We start from the raw sequence: 21,191 nt of genomic DNA, 5'->3' as shown, positions 1-21,191 counted from the left end.
CATCAAATTACCAATCAGGACCAGAATTGCAACTGGTAATTACATCTTGCAGACAAAAGGAGCTAAATTTTAAAAAAAATGAGATACCTGCCACCTGTTAAGTCTACTGCAAAGAGGATGAAACTATTTCACATGTTCTGATCTCATGTACGGCATTAGAACCTGTAAGAGTGTCTCTTTTGATATCTTTACGAGAACAGGATATCAAAGTGCTAGAACTACTAAACATTAATATAGATGTAGACTTTATCCATGTAATTATTAACCTATACCAAGTAGTGAACTACTAACTCTCTAACCAGAGAACTATTCTACTGGTGAACGGAAGTTGTTGACTTCAAACGGAAGGTGTGCCTATATTGGCAGAAAATATATAGATAGATATACAGAAATGCCACAAACCATGGAAGGTTCAAAACCTTTTAATATAATTATACTGAAATAAATACACACCTGCTCTGGCTTCCTCATTTTTCTCACAAAACTCAATGTAGGTTTTGTTTTTCGTGTTGTATAAACAATTGTACACTGTTGAATTACCACCGCATTCACTACGAATACGAAAACCCCTTTGTGATGAATGTGGACATTGTCGATCGTACCCACAAATACTAACTGAGACTCGAAGAACAATAATCTGAAATGATGATGCATTCTAATTAAAGGTATGTATGACATTGTTGAATTAAAAGGTAATAGATATCCAGATAGCTTAATTGAAATAAAAAAAACAAGGTTTATAATATTTACAATAATACAGACAATAGAATAAAAATCAAATACGAAGTTGAAGAACATTGCGGACCTGAACATTTCCAAAGGTTTTGCCAAATACAGGTGAGGTAATCTATTTCCGGGTTAGAACGTCTTTAGTTTTTTTAACAATTCAAAGTTTTGTAAACTGTTACCTTTCTAAAAAGTAAAGTTAAAGACTACATAACTTTTACAAATCATTAGTATTAACAGAAACTCAAAACATCAATTAACTACTGATTACTAGACATGGTTTTATATTCGATATTTGGTGATTTCCTTATATAAATATTTGAAAGGTGTAGTGCGTAAAATATGTCCATAAACAAATTAAATATTTCAGTAAGAACACATTGAAACGATTCAAAAGAGAAATCTAATGATTTATACTATAACAATGAACTAAAAAATCAGAAACGATAGACAGCAAAAAACTAAAATTCTAATTGCAGGTTTCTTGCTTGAACATAATGCGGCGGGTTTAACATGCGTTTGACGTGAATTTATTGATTTCAATGAAAGTAATTTATCAAAACGCATGACTGGATAATAAGTCAGGGATTTTGTTACAATAAATAACTTTAGACGTATTTTATTGATACAAATATTTCTTTTTGAAGTTTGGCTGTACCGATATTTAAAACTTATTACAAAACGGATATCGTACCCTAATTTGTATGGTGATCTTGTTTATGGATTCTGTAAATTTAGATAATGTCCTTGTAATCTTATCGATCATGTGAAGAAAAAATATCATTCTTAAAAGTATTTATTTAATACCGTGACAATATCTTGCAATATGTTTCTATCTGTATTACTGATTTTGGTATCGATAAATTAGAACATAAATAGATATTTTTCCGATACAGTTATGAGCACTGTTTTTATTCGAGCGTCACTGATGAGTCTTTTGTAGACGAAACGCGCGTCTGGCGCAAATACAAAATTTCAATCCTGGTATCTATGATGAGTTTATTTACTGTCCTACATTCTGTCGATATTTATGTTTGTGCATTGCTTTAGGTCATTTTTTTTCTCAGACTGTTTATAACATTCTTTCACCTAATCCATTAGATGTGTTCTGATTGAGAATAGTCTGATAAATATGATTTATGGTTTAGTTGCTGTTAACTCAGAACTAGCTTCACCAACTAGGAGTACTCTAAGATCGATACTTTGTGTATTTAGTTTTGATGTTAGTTGGCTGTTTATATTCTTTGTGTCGGTCTGATGATTCAATATAGAACAAAGAAAATATGGAATGATTGCAAGATATCAAATGATGCAAGAACTAGCATCTTAAAATCACCTTATCACTTTTAATAATAGGCAAAACCAATACTACATAGTGAGCTTTAAACGGCCGCGGTATGACAAATGTGAAACAATTCAAACAAGAAAACTAACGGATTTATTTTTAAAACAATAAGCGAAATACAAGTATGATATACAACAACAAACGTCAACTTCTGTATAACAGGAAAAGCTTGTACCAAATTAGGTATATGACAGATACTGCAACAGAAGTATACCGCTGTTCAATAGTCATAAATCGATTTAACTGAAACAAATCCAGGTCACAAACCAAAACCGAGGGAAACACATCAACTATAAGAGGAAAACAGCGGAACAACAGAAACACTGAACTGCTACAAAAACAAACGTCAACATACATAGAAACGGATTATTTGATAACAACTGCCATATTTCTGACTTGGTACAGGACATTTTAAGAAAAATTTTGTTTTCCATTCGTTTGATGTGTTTGAGCTTTTGATTACGAATTTGACAAAGGGTTTTCCGTTTGAACTTTTCCTCGGAGTTCATTATTTCTGTTGTTATACTTTTACTGGCTCCTGACTTTGGATAGGCAAATACGGAATATTGCAGGGTTAACTATGCTTGTTGTTGCCCGATACTCACCCGCCATACATGGAAACAGTGGTGTTATAAGCCTTTCAATTTTAAACTGTATATATGTATAAATTATTCTTATATTGTGCTGTTACATCAATCTCCAGGGTTACAATAGGGATGAGGGTTGTTTTTGATTCATTGAAAATCATTTGTTTTGTTAATAACGAATATACAACCCTCGAATTGGTCGATCCTTAGCACACAAATTTTTATCCCAAAGTTTTTTGTTAAATTGCGATATAATTTCTTTTTGCAGATAAATTTCTTTTGTCCTTTAAAACCATACGTATAACTGGAACTAATGTGTAAATTGAAATCGAATTGATAATTGAAACAATTAAAACCTTGGATATAATCTGAAGCGTTTTCTTTTTCTCTTTCTTGTAAATGTAAGTCTTGTTCAACTGTTTAAATAATTTTGTTATTATTAAATACCGATGACCCATTGCTCGACGTGTCCGGTGACGCAGACACAATGCTATTTAATGACCTAAAGTAGGATATGGGAAATTGATTTTCTATTTTTAAGTACTAACTTTCAGAAAATTTCTCGTTTTGTTTTTACAATTACAGGCTTTCACCTGCTTTTAATGTATTTATCACAAAATCTACCTGTGTTAAATATATTAATGACCGTTGTTGAAATTCTTGAGCTATTTTTACAATCCTACTGTGTGGAATATGAAACGTAATGACGGCATTTTTTTTTATTTTGTTCTCTGACATCAACCTGATGCATGTGAAACACAGCTGTTTTTTATATGATATTTTATGGAAAGTTGCCCGATTTCATCCTTAAGCAAAATGACATCAGGAGGTTTTCAATTTCTGATATAATGCAATTACAATTCATACAATTGTCTGTTGTTTATTAGATTTAAGAAACAACTTTTGACAATGTGCATGCTAAAATTGTGTTTTGATTGTAGTTCGAAATATACACGTGCACGGTCTCGCTCTTTTTGTAGATTATGTGATTCCCTCAGTTTTTATCAATTTCCATTTGATTAAATTTCATCTTCGTGAGAGATTTAGGTGACATAAACGTCTTCTAGAAAATATAGAAACGACAGGGGCTATATGACAAAAAGAAACGTAAAATGTATAATAAAATTCAGTTAAGGTAATGTTTGCCAAATTGAGTTGGAACCATAGTATCTGAATATTTGGTAATTTATTAAATGTTTGTTATATTATGAATTATCACAATACCGAAGCATTGACTTTAGTGTTGATGACACCCTCGAGGACTAAAACTCCACACGCAGTTATTTTGACCTATTCTCTTTTTTACATAGATGTTAATAGTCTTTTAACTCCTGCTCGTTGCATTGTGGCCTTAAGATTTGTATTTTTAGGTGCTAAATTGTAAAAACGACAACAGCTTCTTTTAAAAAAGTAATTTTTCAACTAAAGGATAAAGGTAGATACAAACTTCTTGTTTTAAGTCATGAAAACGTTGGCGCTGTGAAGAACATCATTGATTACAACTACAACGTCTGGTCGACAGCATATGTATTTGTGGAGTTTGTTGTATTGACATTTTATTCAACAATCGGTATTCCAATTACTATTTAGAATATATCATACGAAGCAGAATGCATACAAAACATTTTAAAAAGCAAGAAAAAAATATTAGGCAAAGTTTTGTAACCTCATCTTAAGATATGTTTGGTTCGTATCGTAGTTGGTACATGTTTTTATACATCATTAATGGATTTACGAGAATTTAAAATTGGATTACTCCTTTTGTTTTATATCCCATCTTCCACAAATGGTACATCATCTAACCAAGCTTATATAACTATATATGTGAAAATATGCATCTTAATGTTTTATGACTACTTTGTATCGTAGTTGGTACATGTTTTTATACATCATTAATGGATTTACGAGAATTTAAAATTGGATTACTCCTTTTGTTTTATATCCCATCTTCCACAAATGGTACATCATCTAACCAAGCTTATATAACTATATATGTGAAAATATGCATCTTAATGTTTTATGACTACTTTGTATCGTAGTTGGTACATGTTTTCATACATCATTAATGGATTTACGAGATTTAGAATTGGATTACTCCTTTTGTTTTCCCATCTTCCACAAATGGTACATTATCTAACCAAGCTTATATAACTATATACGTGGAAATATGCATCTTAATGTTTTGGATTGCCCCATTATGATCTGTACTCTCTTTTTATGAATACAAAGTAGCCATCTTCTATCTGACAACATTTAAAGAAAATCCATTATCTGTGTCATAGATATACATATGTAGATGTATGTTATACGTTAATTAAAGAAGATTTAGATATGTAATTACAGTGTCACAAATTATCACGAATGTGTTCCATTTGTCGTTATTGAGCTTCCTTAATTATAACCTTATCCAATTCGATTTATAATTTGCATTTGAATGAAAAACACGACGGACACAACACGACAAGCAAAACTTGATACCCTTCTCTTGCGTTCGCCCACATATCTTAGAAGATTGATGTTTGTTCCCGAGGATAACTTGAGCTACACTCGGTAAACTCATGATTCATAACATCAATTGTTACGAATTAATCGTTAATGCATTGATAATTATCTAGAAATCGAAGTTTCAACTCCTTCAGGCAATGTTGACTTTTAAGAATTAGGATATTGTTATGGTTCCTTTTAGTAATAAATCTAATGTGTTATTTTCTTTTTTTTTTTATTCTTTATACATTAACATTTATTCTGTGTATATTAATTTCGCGCTTTTGAAGCGGTTTTCAGGACTTACCTTCATGAAATTGCTCAAACCCTACCCTTTCCAAGTCAACGATGTATAAAGCCAAACATAAATAAAGCGTCATTATACACTTGTTTCTTTTGTTTCGTTGTTTTCCTCTTATAGTAGATGTGTTTCCCTTAGTTTTAGTTTGTAACCCGGATTTGTTTTCTCTCAATCGATATATGACTTTCAAATAGGGGTATACTACTGTTGCCTTTATAAGACCAAAAGGGGACCTTACAAAATAGCCGAAATCATCTAAGGTCAACATTTATTCATAAACAGTTATGTTCTGCCCGGTTTTATGGACTTTTCCTCCTTTTTTTATTTACCTTAAAGTTTTGATTTTTTTTCATACTTATTTAGAAGTAACCTTTTCACGGTAAAGTTTCTACAATTCCAGTTTTCTCTAGCTTTTAAAAGGTTAACAACGAATTCTGAAATATAAGCTCCATACGTCTACCTTATAAACTGTAATCAAAATGCTATGTCGAGAGAGAATCAATCCTTAAAAACTTACAAGACCTTGCATTGAGTTTTGTTATATTTATTATAGAGGTTTCTTACCATAACAATTTCTAACGTCAATAGTAGCAACTTCATATCTGTAAAAGAATTTTAGAAGTATAATATATATATATATATATATATTACATATGGTGTAGCATTCTACTGTTTTCATTGGATATGCCGGTAACGTGTTTCAAAGGTTATTTTACGTATCTGACGCCTTGTTTCTATTTTTACGTATATTGACGCTATGTTTCTTTTTATATGTATATTGGTGGTCAATATAAGAAAAATCTTGCTAAATTTAGATTTATGACGTCATTAAGTCACACACAACAACCACGGAGGAAGCGCCGCATCAGAAAAGAAAATTTGCAAGTTTATCAGAACGAGATTTCAAGAATTTTATGTTAAATGCAGACGATAAGAATACAAGAATGCTAATGAATCAAGCTATGAAGTTGTTAAAATAAAATGGTATTTTCAATAACATGTTAAATCTCTTGCAAAATACAATTAAGACTCAATAAAAAAATACCCAGAAAGAACATTGAACGTCATTTTCCTAATACATTATTTACATATGTAATATAGAAATAAATGACTCAGTCAATACGTTATATATGGACCTGTTTGATTATATTGACACTCGGACTTCGTCCTTTTTAAATATATTCTGAACAGGTCCATATATAACGTATTGACCTCGTCAAAGGTCCATAATTGATAAATATATAACTAGCTTTCAGTAACTGCCAGTCCTCTCAAATCGTACTTTCGTGTTAACTTAACCATGTTAACTTATTGATACAATTGGTACTGCTTTATTATAATTTAATGTTTACTAATTTAGTGTTATATTTCGTCTCTTTTTTTAATATGTACCAGTTTTGATAAGTGTACACCAAATTTATTCGTTCAGTGTATGTTCACTTATTTGTGTGAATATGTCTTTTGATTGAGTTAAGCCATTTCAATTGATATTTTATAGAGGGTCTTTCATTGTCGTGATGCTACCTCTTTTATTTTTATAAATAATCGTGTCCATGAATCAATCTTAGCAAAACCTACTAATATCATTGCCTATATGATATTGTACTTTTGTGTTAATTTGACCTGTTGATACAATTTGTAATGCTTTATTATAACCTAATGTTTACTTATTTAGTGTTATATTTCGTCTCTAGTTATAATATGTACCATCAATAGATGTTACTCTATTGTTTCAGGAAAGGATGAAGGTTGGTACCTATTTGATTTTTTAAAGCTGCATTTATTTGCACCTTTCCTAAGTCAGAATCCTGATGTTCAGTGGTTGTAGATTGTTGTTGTGGTTCATGAGCGTTTCTCGTTTCTCGATTTTATATAGATTAGACCGTTGTTTTTCCTGTTTGAATGGTTTTCGCTAGTCATTTTTGGGGCCATTCATAGCTTGCTGTTCGATGCGAGTCAAAGCGCCATGTTGAAGACCGTACTTTGACCTTAAATGGTTTACTTTTAATAGTTGTGACTTGGATGGAGAGTTGTCTTATTAGCACCCATACCACAGGAGTAGACTATATAAGTTTGATCAACTTGTGTCTTATCCCTTTTACATATTGAAGCAAATACAATGTGTATCAACTCATCAACCACATCTTTTTATATCTATATAAAGTATTCGTCACACCTCTTTTTTAACAGTTCAAATTTTCCTATCCGAAATAACAAATTGTTATCCAAAACTAACGAAAAATCGAAATAAATGCGCCAAAGAACCCTTGTAACATAAGCATTTTTTGTACAGCTATTGGTCTGCCCTTATACAATATACTCTTATACCTGATGACAGTCTTATTTTTGCCTTTCATTTTAAGGCGTCTTACATGTCAGAGCCTTTTGTTTGAATTTCCCTAATCAGTTTTTCATTCTGAATATGCATAAAATAAATGGTACTGGACGTAACTTAATCATCAATACAAAACAGTGACGTTATCATGTCATTGTTATAAGCTTGCAGGAAAGACAATATTTCGCTATCAAAAACATATTTGTTTTTTCTATTTATTAACTCCTGGAATATTTTGAAACTATGAAAACAGTATGCAAAAACAAAATGAAAATTATCATCCTGTACGTACTACTCTTCTAAAAGAACATTCTGGAAGCTAAATTATGGCGAGATCACCGCTATTTTAAATTTCGGGAAACCGTTTTAACAGGAAATAAAACTACCATTCTATTCATGCGGAGAATCCTAAACAACTTACCTGCATATAAATGAAAATAAAAATAAAGTTGTCGTGTGTCATAAGAATGTTATTGGTAGTTATTTTTATCAGAATTTGAAGGTCAATAACATTCTACACAATTTAAACATTTAAACATTGGTCGATTTAAATGGCGTATGAACTAGTTTTTTTTTTTATCTACCGTTCAATAATCTATTGCAATTGATAGGTAGTAAATTCATTACAGATACAATGAATTAAAAAAAATGTTATTGTTCAAACGTATCCATATTTACAATAATAAACTATCCATTACAAGGTTCTTTATTGAACAATATTAGATATTTGGGCAAAATATATACTTTCGTTTTGAAAAGTAAACAAGGTAAACACCACAATGACAGAAACAATCAGAACAAATAGAACAAAATATTATTAGCATTGTGTACCGAAAGAAAATGTTTCTATACAAATGTCATAAATGACCCTTATTGTTTGAAAAAATTGAAACGACTATAAATAATTTCCTATCACCAACTTATTCCGTAAAATCATATTATATTAAGTTGTTAAATTATATTACGTTTTTGCTATTTTGGTACATTTTGACTTTATGTATCGACTGGGGAAGAGTTGGCCGGCTACTGTTTGGTGAATACAACGAGTTAGACAAGTAGAAACGGATGCATATTGCTGAAACTTACTTGGTTCTAGTCGAACTTTCGGAAATCTACATCTTGAACTCAAAAAAATGTGCTTCGGTTATCGTTCTTTGTAAAAATGAATCCTTTGACACTAATTTATTGAAACTTGTGCGCATGATATAAAATTGCATATACTTATAAATTGATGATTTGGTTTTTTATTCAAATTATATCCTTCGATGAACTTGAATTTAATACTCTTTTTGGTTTATTGTCGTTTTTATCGTCTTCATGGCTAATAATTCCGCGAAATGATTTGCATAGATCGAAATAAGCCTTGATTTGACCTTGTCTTACAACAAGTGACCGGATGTACATAATTAGGTTAAAACAAATTGGTTTGCCCAGGCTTTGAACAGACAACTTCGAGTCAATCATCTTCTAATAAAATAAAATTATTGTTTAGATAAAAGAATTAACAAATGGTTTAAGATTATCTATTAATCCTTCATATCTATTTCAAAATAACAAATACTCTTAAACATTGTGTTAATTAATTTATCTGAACAATAGTCTAATTTGAATTAAAAGATGATTATCTCAAATTTGTATGTCTAAACCAAGTAATGTTAATACTTCATATCTATAGCACCAGATTCTGAATAAGGAATAGAAATATGGCACAATTGGTCTTCCTCCGACCGGCAGTAAAACCCCCGCCAAAGTAACTTGACTGAAGCTAGCGAACAATTAGCTAGCAAACAATTATGATGTATAACTAAAAACCACAATTTCAAAGTAGACAATCACGTATTTTTCGAGCTAGCGAACAATTACAGAGACCTAGCGAACAATTATATATATATGTATTAGTTTATTTCGGACCAACTTATAGAGATTGTGACGGGCAACGACTATAAAGGTGATGCAGGGGAGACATAGGTTTACTGTTTAGGAAAAACTCAAGAATTGTATATGTTCCAAAATCAGAAGATACGGGTAAAAAACAGAATATGACCAAATGAGATTAAGGGGGTAGGGCAATTTAAGTTAATTTTGGACTAATTTAAAGAGATTGTTACGGGCAGCCTCTATATAGGTGTTGTAGAGGAGACATTTGCGCATCGTTTAGGAAAAACTACAGATTGGTTTATGTTCGAAAATCTGAAGTTAGGGTTAAAAAACTATTTGACAAAATGAATTTAGGGGAGTAGGGCACTAAGCTAATTTTGGACAAATTTATAGAGATTGTGACGGGCAACAACTATATAGGTGTTACAGAGGAGACATTAGCGCATCGTTTAGGAAAACCTTTAAATTGTGTATGTTCGAAAATCTGAAGTTAGGCTGAAAAAACTAAAATAAAAAAAAATAAGATAAGGGGTTAGGGCAGTTTAAGTTGATTTTGGACGATTTTATAGAGATTGTGACGGACAACGACTACATAGGTATTGTAGAAAAGACATTGGCACATCGTTTAGAAAAAACTCCAGAGTGGTTCATGTTCGAAAATCTGAAGAAAGGTTAAAAAACTGAAATTGACAAAATGAAATTAGCGGCGGTAAATTAATAAAAAAAAAAATTTTTTTTGGGGGAGGGGGGGGGGGTAGGATGCTAAGTTAATTTTGGACCAATTTATAGAGATTGTGACGGGCAACAACTACATAGGTGTTGCAGAGGAGACATTGGCGCAACGTTTAGAAAAATCTCCAGTGTGGTTTTTGTTCTAAAATCTGAAGTTAGGCTAAAAAAAACTAAAATTAAAAAAATGAAATTAAGGGGTAAGACAATTTTATTTAATTTTTGGATCAATTCATAGAGATTGTGACGGGCAACGACTACATAGGTGTTGTAGAGGAGACATTGGCGCAACGTTTAGAAAAAAAACTCCAGAGTGGTTTATGTTCGAAAATCTGCAGTAAGGCTAAACAAAACTGAAATTGACAAAATAAAATAAGGGGGGTGGGGCAGTTTGAGTTAATTTTGGACTAATTTATAGAGATTGTGACGGGCAACCACTATAAAGGTGTTGTAGAGGATACATATGCACATTGTTAAGGAAAATCTCTAGAGTGGTTTATGTTCGAAAATCTGAAAAAAGGGTTAAAAAACTATTTCACAAAATGAAATTAGGGGGGTAGGGCACAAAGTTAATTTTGGACCAATTTATAGAGATTGTGACGGGCAACAACTATATAGGTGGTGTAGAGGAGACATTGGCGCAACGTTTAGGAAAAACTCCAGAGTGGTTTTTGTTCGAAAATCTGAAGTTAGGCTAAAAAAAAACTAAAATTAAAAAAAAAGAAATTAAGGGGTAAGAACATTTTATTTAATTTTTGGATCAACTTATAGAGATTGTGACGGGCAACGACTACATAGGTGTTGTAGAGGAGACATTGGCGCAACGTTTAGAAAAAAATTCCAGAGTGGTTTATGTTCGAAAATCTGCAGTAAGGCTAAACAAAACTGAAATTGACAAAATAAAATAAGGAGGGTAGGGCAGTTTAAGTTAATTTTGAACTAATTTATAGAGATTGTAACGGGCAACGACTATATAGGTGTTGCAGAGGAGACATAAGCGCATCGTTTAGGTAAACCTTCAGAGTGGTTTATGTTCGAAAATCTGAAGTTAGGCTAAAAAAACTAAAATTAAAAAATGAAATTAGGGGATACGACAATTTAAGTTGATTTTTGGATCAATTTATAGAGATTGTGACGGGCAACGACTACATAGGTGTTGTAGAGGTGTAAAAAAGAACTGAAATTGAATTGACAAAATGAGATTTAGTGAATAAGACACTTTAAGTTAAATTTGGACCAATTTATAGAGATTGTGACGGCAACGACCATAAAGGTGTTGTAGAGGAGACAATGGCACATCGTTTAGGAAAAACTCCAGAATGGTTTATGTTCGAAAATCTAAAGTTAGGGTAAAAAAACGAAAGTTAAAATTATAAAACGCTTACGTTTTGCTTTTTCTTTAGATAAATGAGTATTTATGAAAATAACTATACATGCAAACAAATGAATATTTCCCTGTCATTCTACGTTTAGAATTGACAATGGAAATGGATAAAGACGAGATTTTTCTTAAGTTCAAATATGTATACTTTTGTTATTATTTGAAAAGTATGTTTCATTATTTAGTAACTTTTTGTTGGGTTGCTTAATGATTGACATTTACACTTCATTTGGTTTTATTGATATCAAATGAACATTCAATAATTTTTGCAAATAAAAAAATAGGTCTTGCTACCAGTTCCTAGTTACTTTATTTTTATTTTAAAGATGCAAATGCAAAGGGATACATTGCACATAACTATTACATCTTGTTTTCTTTTGTTTAATGAGTTTGGACTGATGAACAAAAATCCCTCATTTGAAACAGTTAAACTTGTTATAAAATTTTTGTGAGAGGAAATCTGTCACTGAAACCAATTGATCCATCGTTAAATTTGGTGGTTCACACAATAAAATTCTGACCTTAAAATTTTGAAAATTGTTTATAATTTGTACAAGTTTAATATAACATAACAAAACATTTCAGATAAATAGATTTAGGAGGGTCGTAATGGTAGTACCTTCATGACGAATAATGATAAAACAAATCTTCACGTTAACGGTAATTTTTGGTGCATGGCGATAAAAAGTACATTTCTTTTTTTGATGATAAAAAATCGACTGATTTTGACGAGTCACGTTAAATTCTTTCCAAAAATAACTGTAACGGTTAATATTTGAGACTGTGACGAATCACGATAAGAAATTTTGACGAATCACGATAAAATTGTAACCAATTTTACGTTAACAGTAGCCGAAAATGACCGTTTGATACCTGACGGTAAAGGGCATTCCTACCCTCTTTTAGGGCTTTAGAACTAAGATAAAAACTATAGCAAACTTCGGACATTTTTAAATGACTTTGTAAATGAAAACAAAATACTCATGTGAGTTATGGTCATTCTTTCAGAGAAATTTTGAAAAATTTGTGTAATTTTTTCCAGAAAAAGTTCTGTTTTCGTACACCTTAAATAGTGTGATTGATTTGTGTGATTTTTCAAAACTACTTGCCTAGCTGGAAGAAAAATTTCTGCTATTTATCCGTAGCAAGTTAACTTCTCCAGCTTAAATTTTACCACTGTTAAATCATCTGTAATTTTTCACATAATTGTTAAAATCATATATGGGCATTCATATATCTAAGTTTTATAACAGCAATTATCAACTACTAATATATTTCAAACCTTCGTTAAAGGAGATGTGACATGGTTTTTTTTTTTTTTTTTTTTTTTTTTTTAAATATTTATTTATACATAATTACCCCCCAAAAAACATCGAAAGCAATATAATTATCGTTTAAATGGATAAAATATGAATTTAAATGTATCGATCTGTCGACATACTAATTATGCATATTTCAATCCCGGAAGTCACTCAGAACGAGGCTGTGACGTCAGTGGTTTCATCAATCATATTTGACTGACGGGTGTATAGGCATAATTAGCGCAATTTCATTTTCGAATATCTTCCAACAAAACCCATGACAGTGATTAAAAATGGTTCTGTGTGCTGCCAGTGGATGCAACAATAGGTATAACAAGGACATTTAATTAGTTTTTTCCGTTTTCCGAGTAACCCGCAAACCAGGAAGTCGTGGACAGACTATTGTAAGAGATGGGACTTCCTACCAAGCACTGGTCATAGACTTTGTTCCGCCCACTCTACAAATGCATGTTACGATCGTGACCCAGAAATTATGAAGAATCTCGAGGGCTGTCCTACCATGAAGCCAAAACTCCGTCCAAATGCGGTATCTGACATTCCATTGACACAACCAACAACAGCTGAGCCAAGGCCACCTATACCTAAGCGGGGAGCTTATGAGAAGCGGAGAAAGGCTGAGGTAAATTTTTTTTTTTTATCTTCGCAAATATTTTTTTTGCGTCCCTTTTTAATAATATTATTTTTTATAGTTTCGTCATATTTGTGTATAGCCCAATATATCTCAGCGTTTAAAATTTGGTATCGTGTACCTCCTTAGTGTACCTCACTACCTGTTCACGTGTGCAGGTGTGTACACTGAAATTGGACATACATCCATAAACATCGATCAGAAGTTACAGGTATGCGGCACACTTTATCCGCAATGCTGGGTTACTTTTTGAAGTTGAAAGCTACAGGTGTCATGCCCCCAGGTGATGATAGATTAGACATAGGTAATACGCAATATTGCGTAATATGCGTCGAATCTGTGTACATCCATTATCACCTGCTGGGTGCACAGGTGATGTTGGAAAATAGACTAGAGCAAATGTTACAGACATAAGTTACGTAATGCATATCTGTTTTACCTGTTGGAATAAACAATACCCAACTGTCGGTTATATGGTTTTACAGAATAGAGAAAAAAAGGACTGACAGTGCAGCTTAAAAAGGGGGGATAGGAAATAATGGGTTGCTGAATTTACTTTGTAAAGAATGGAGTATAATAAGCAAAATGAATAGACAATAAAGAAGAAATGTTTTTAAAGTAAGAAAAGAATTGAAAAAAAAACCCTGGAAAATTAAAAATTTAAATGCTTGTCAGTCTCCATAACTAAAACATAACCTGCAGTAGGTACACAGATTCTAATAAAAATTAGGCATGTATAAAAGGTTATTGCAATTAAGTTTTTATTATTTACCCTTATTATTTTATTTATTTATGGAAAATCATTTTATTTCTTTATAAAAAAAATTGTGAAGAGATGCCAAGTCATTATAATAACTATCAAAATGATAGACCATTGATGCAAGGTTATTGAGGTGAAATATGCAAAAGGTGACTTGAATGAAAAACAAATATTTTGGCTAGTGTATGTATGCAAGCCTTTATATTGCATAAGACATGAAGCTGAATAATATAGTTTTAACTTAAATAATGCAAATAAATCCAATTGATACAGACCTGGAAGTAGTAGATAATGTATAAGTATAGACTGAAGATATACACATTATAAAAAATATCACAACAAAAAATCAGTACTCCTAGAACATTTTCAATGGGATGATTATGGAGGAGACAAATACATGAATATATTTTACTGTTTCAAAACTTCTTTAAATATTACTTTTAATACTTCCCCTGTTATGTCATACTTATTACAAATGTATTGGGGGCTGCTTCAGTAGTTCAAATTTCACACCCAACATACTTGGTTAGGTGATAGGTAATTTATTACCTCTCTTTTTGTCTTATTTAATGTAATTCAATTACATTTGTACCTGTTAAACTCAAACATTTTTAAGAAATATATCTTGATTTATGGTGAAATAATTGATATGGTACTGATATATTTCTACACGTATCTCTATATATGCATTCTAAATTTTAAAATGTGCATTATATTTCATATTGTGTTTATACATGTATGTATGTGGTGCGACTATAATAAACTATAATAAACTTTTGAACTTGAACGCTACATTTAGCAAACTAACTAATTTAAATTATTAAATTAATATCTAAGAACCAATTTATTAGTGGTAAATTTGATTGCTAATCAGACAACTATCCATGAAAGCTCAAATAAAATGGAGTTAAGAAGTTAGGTATATTTCTCTATGTTTTTGATTTCATTATAATTGTAATTTAAGACCACATAATTATTCAGAAATACAATTGACCATTGTGTGACCCAAGACATTCACTTGTATTTATATTTCTTAATTATCACAGTAATTAAAGTTCTGTAAAACTAAATTAACAACAAACATTTATTCTTTGCAGATCCTACAGCTTGCATATGACAACTATGAACGAGACACGGAATGTGTACAACTACAAGTACCAGACAGTACCACAGAACCAGAACCAGAACTGCCAACCTCCAATGTTACAGAGAAGAATACATCCAAAGTTACCATGGTTACACAGACAACTCCACCACCATCTCCAAAAGCAGTAAAACACAAGAAAAGCCAATCCTACCTCCGTCCACAACAACGTACCAGGAAACATCAAACAGATCTTAAAATTACACAACCTTCAGCAACATACAGTACAATTGCTACTCAGACTGATGATGACATTACAAAATGTACATGTGCCAGTATTGTAACTACAACAACTAACATCAATTCAGCCCAAAACTCTGACGACGATGAGGTTTCCAGCCATGCAGATAGTGATGAGGAGTACCAACCCTCAGATGATGACCAGAGGTATGTAGTACTATGTATAATTATTTTTTTTAAATAGCATATATTTCAATTGATCAACCTGTTTAAAAATTAGGCTCTCTAAGCCGCTTCCAGTCTCTTTGAAACATTCGTCAATTCCATTCTCAATTTTTGAAAATTTATATACTTGATTAAATATGTACATATAAAAAAGAAGATGTGGTATGATTGCCAATGAAATAACTCCCCACAAAAAATCAAAATGACACAGAAATTAACAACTATAGGTCACCATACGGCCTCCAACAATGAGCAAAGCCTCTACCGCACAGTCGTCTATAAAAGGCCCCGAAATGACAATGTAAAACAATTCAAACGAGAAAACTAACACATGTTTTTAAAAAATAAATCAGGAAAACAAAATATAAATACAAAATCCCAGAAAAAAAAGTTGGAACACTGAGGACAAGAAATAGTAAATTTGATTTATTAAATTTTTAAAATTGTTTTCTTTCAAAGACTTTTGTGAGGCTTATTTAAAATATTATTTGTTTTTTATTAAGATGTTTAAAAGTGTTTCACTTCCTTACTGTTTAATAATGTTCTGGATTAACATGTGTCAAGTATCATGCTAAAAGCACCAAACAAAAAGGAGAAATTTTGCTTCATTTTGTATGTAGGTTGAAATTTAACATGTAAAATGAACATGTAAATTTTAATTAATGTGCATTTGTCATTTCATACCATATTGAAACAATTCATTTAGTTTACCAAAAAATGTATATAATTATCATCCAAAAATAAGGTCTGAGGACCATCCAGTGTGTAAGTATTTGATGGAATTCATATTAATATCACATGCAATGTAATACTATATTCTTTTTTCAGTTCTGATGATGACGGCGATGACAATGGTGAACATAAAAACTACCGTCTAAATGCAAAAGCAATCCCTGAAGAACAGAAGCAGTTCCTTGTAAGCGAGTCAGCCCTAGCAGAGTTATTGTCCGTGTGCAGATATTGCAGTAGTGAAGCTGTTCCAGTGATTCAAGTATCCAAGGGTACCCTTATTGTGACAAACTCTATCTGTGTAAATGGACATTTGTCTATCTGGAAAAGCCAGTCCAGCCACAAAAACCTACCATGGAGCAACTTAATGACAGCTACAGCCATTATGTTGAGTGGGTGCAATGCAACATCAGTTCTCAGGATGTTTGACCACCTCAATGTCCAGATGTTTTCTATGAGGACTTATAACAGACTACAGTCTTTATATGTTTCACCAGCAGCTACTATGGCCTGGGATGCCGAACAGTCCAGTTTGCTAGAGCAATTGAGAGGGTCTGATGTAATATTAGGAGGTGATGCAAGGTGTGATTCCCCAGGTTATTCTGCCAAGTATGGATCGTACACCCTAATGGATCTACAGACAAAGAAAATCCTTGACTTCCAATTGAAACAGGTAAAAATATGCTTTGATCATTTAAATGTGTACATAAATAAAAATTAACAGAAATCTTGTAAAAACAAGAAGATGTGGAATAATCGCCAATGAGACAACTCTAAACCAGAGAACAGATGACATGGAGTAAACTATAAGTCACTGTACAGTGAGTCTTCAACAATGAGGGAAAAATACTATGAAAAAAACTAAATCAAATAAATTTATATTTCTATTTTGATTCTATAAATTTTTCTAGATGCTCTTATAAATATATATATATATATATATATGTATTTAGACCCCTCTACCAAGAAATTTGTTTTGCATGCACACGTATAAAAATTGCGGTTTTTATCCAACGCAATCATAGGTTTGAACGTTGTTTTCAATTTAGACTTGTTTATATATATATATATATATATATATATATAATTAGAACTTAATGTCTATTTGAGATTCCATATATTTTATTTTGTTTTGTAGAGCAACGAGGTGAAAGGTTGAACGCACATGGAACTAGAGGGCCTAAAGCGTGCTCTGGATTTCTTAAAGACTATGTAAATATTAAAGAAGTTGTGACAGACAGACACTCATCCATCAAAAAATACATGAGGATCAGCCAGGGCGACAAAAACATCTTTTTGATGTATGGCATGTAGCTAAAGGTAATTAAAATGTATATCTGTAAAAATCATTCCAGACTGAGGTTTTATCCATCAGATAGAAAAGACAAATAAAGCTAATGCAAGATATAACATACCAAAAGCAAAGAAAAAAAAATGATGACAGATTGACCCGTATTATAAAATAATTCCAATTTCTGCGTTCATAAAAAGATTATGACCTTTAAATTTGGTATTGACTTATGTTATTAATGTATATAATTATGAAAAATTAACCTATAGATATAGGAAGATGTGGTATGAGTGCCAATGAGACAACTCGCCATCCAAATAACAATTTATAAAAGTAAACCATTATAGGTCAAGGTACGGCCTTCAATACGGAGCCTTGGCTCACACCGAACAACAAGCTATAAAGGGCCCCAATATTACTAGTGTAAAACCATTCAAACGGGAAAACCAACGGTCTAATCTATATAAAAATAAGAGAAACGAGAAACACATATACATTACATAAACAAACGACAACTACTGTACATCAGATTCCTGACTTAGGACAGGTGCAAACATTTGCAGCGGGATTAAATGTTTTAATGGTACCTATGTTCTATTTTGAAAATTTCACTACAGCATGCATAATTATAAAAAAAGAGGATGTGGTATGATTGCAAAGAATACAACTCTCCACAAGAGACTAACAGACTATAAAATTAACAACTATAGTTCCCAGTAATGGATAGCCTTCCACAATAAGCAAAGCCCATACCTGTATAGTCAGTTTTAACAGAGGGTCCATAGTTATCAAAAGCATATGTGATGAATACAAAGCCTTGTTTTGTCACAAAAAAATAATTCATTTATTATTGTGAGCCGTTTACCCTAATTGTTAATGTTTATGTTGTCATTTTGGACATAGTTTTTAATATTTTCTTTCTTATATCAAATTACAGGTGTTTCAAAGAAGTTAGAAGCTGCAGCAAAAAAGAGTGGAGGCAAAGACATCCGCCCATGGATTAAATCCATTGTAAACCATATATACTGGATTTCCTCTTCTTGTGGAATGGATGGAGATTTGAAAGCAGCCAAGTGGTTGTCCATCATGAACCACATGTGCAACAAGCATGAAGGGCATTCCAGCATCTATCCAAAGTGTGACCATGGTGAATTATCGCAAAACCGTCAATGGCTTGTAGAAGGTATTTATATTAAATTAAATGTACCTGGTATATATTATTTGTTTAAAAAGAATGACATGTAAATGATGAATTCAAGTAGACAAGCACAATATCCATGTCAGTTTTTGGACTAAATATTTTTTACAGAAACAACACTTGAAACATTTAATGAAAGATATTGAAAACACTAAAACAGTGTACTTATACCTTTATTTCCGTCAGCAAAATTTACAAAGTTAGTAGGACACAGGTGCCTTTGTTATAAGTAGACTAGTAACAGAGTTATTTCCCTTATCATTTCTAACAAGATTTGTCTTTCTTGTTCCATTGATATATTTATTATACATTATTCTGCAATTATTTTTGAGCTACTAAATATACATTTTTTTAAAGGTTATCTATAATTGTCATTTTAGGTTCTGTGCCATATAAGAGAATGAAAGCTGTTGTTGAGAGCAAATACCTTCTGACAGATGTGCCAAAGTTATCCCCAGTATACCAGACCTATGCCTTGGAGGTTTTCCATTCTGTGGTGAACAACTTTGCACCAAAGAGCACTCACTTTTTCTACTCATCTATGCTTGCACGGTAAATATTTGATTTATTTGTTGTTTGAAATTTAAATTTTATTAATTTTTAACCTAACAAAACTTATTTTTATTTCTGAACATCTCGACTAATAAATGTTGTAAATCACTTTCAGATTGTGTGTTGCAGCATTGCACTACAATGAGAACTGCAACAGAGATAGAGCTTATACAAAAGATGGTGTGCAATGCTTCAGCATGGTTTATCCCAAAGCAAAGAAAGGCAAAGAAGCTGTAGTTAAATCCAGACCTTCACCAGCTACATATGGTATGTATTAAAATCCAAGTTGTGGTCATTAAAAAAGATAAGAAGATGTATGATTGCAAATGAGACAACTATCCATCGAAATTAATATGAAGTGTATGTAAGCACTACAGACAACCTTACAGCCTTCAACAATGAGGAAACAATACTGTATGATCAGCTTAAAAAGGCCCTGACTTAAAAAATATGAATCAATTACATTGAGAAACTATTGGCCTAATTTTAAACAACATCATTCACATAAAACAATTTAACAGACATATTGTATGGTATGCAACAAAGAGCTAACATATTTTTTAACCAAGTGATCACAGCTTGTACAGGCTTTGCTAAAGGATGTCAGTAAAACACTCGATGCATCAATTCATTTTTATTGAGTAAAAATTAAGAATAACAATGTAATACTTGCAGTGCACAAAATTTGAAAATAATATTGACTATTTTTTTGTAGATTATGTTTTGCTGATCAAGCAAGCTGTTGTTTCCAGAAGGGAACATGACTGCTCTTCATATTCAAATGCTGCAGGGGATGTACAGATTCTTCAAAACCACTTTCCAGTCAGTTGGCAGGTGTTAACATCAATTTGTCTTCCTAGTCTTATGATAAATAAAAAAAAATCCATTTGACCAGCAGTTAGATTGTTCTACAGGAAGAATGTCAGAACAAGTGTAATGGTTTTGTATGATATACAGTGGATGTTCACTGTAAACTTTTACACGTGAATTATATTGATGAGTTTTGCAGGCTTTTTTCATGTTGATTATTGTGAAGGAATGTCAACCTTGATTTTTGTTTAGCATTGAAAAACAAAAACTTGTTATAAGGTACACCTTTATTATTTTATTTATTCTTTAAAACAGGATCTACTGTGCAAAAACAAAAAGTCAATGTTTTTATTAATACAAGTGTTTCATTCAGAATAAATAGTTACAAAAAGTAATCAGTCCAAACTTAATTTATACAACTGCATATTTGAAGCCACAGTTTTCTTCAGATGGGAAACTGTCCCTAATTTTTTTCACAACACATGCAGGCAAGATCTTTCTGTTGTGACGTCCAAGGCGATGCCATATCCACTGCACAAATCTTCTATATGCCATCAACCTATATTTCCTACAAAACAAAACATCA

At 31.8% G+C, this 21,191-nt stretch overlaps 1 protein-coding gene and 1 pseudogene across 1 annotated transcript in view; one reads left to right on the top strand and one right to left on the bottom strand.

Annotated features, from left to right (window-relative positions):
- Positions 1-8,920, bottom strand: part of LOC127732793 (putative ankyrin repeat protein RF_0381) — a 101,378-nt gene extending 92,458 nt beyond the window's left edge. The window contains exons 1-3 of the mRNA XM_052241970.1: positions 8,865-8,920; positions 6,008-6,045; positions 454-637 (exon numbers count right to left, since the gene is read on the bottom strand). Of these exons, the coding sequence (XP_052097930.1) occupies positions 454-637; positions 6,008-6,043 (220 nt within the window). The 5' untranslated portion in view covers positions 6,044-6,045; positions 8,865-8,920. The remainder of the gene's footprint in view (positions 1-453; positions 638-6,007; positions 6,046-8,864) is intronic.
- Positions 8,921-13,471: 4,551 nt separating this feature from the next.
- LOC127732792 (uncharacterized) lies at positions 13,472-20,745 on the top strand (annotated as a pseudogene).
- Positions 20,746-21,191: the final 446 nt, after the last annotated feature.

The sequence above is a fragment of the Mytilus californianus genome, unplaced genomic scaffold (genome assembly GCF_021869535.1).
Source record: "Mytilus californianus isolate M0D057914Y unplaced genomic scaffold, xbMytCali1.0.p SCAF_28, whole genome shotgun sequence".
NCBI lineage: Eukaryota > Metazoa > Mollusca > Bivalvia > Mytilida > Mytilidae > Mytilus > Mytilus californianus.
This window is presented reverse-complemented; position numbering and strand designations above follow the sequence as displayed.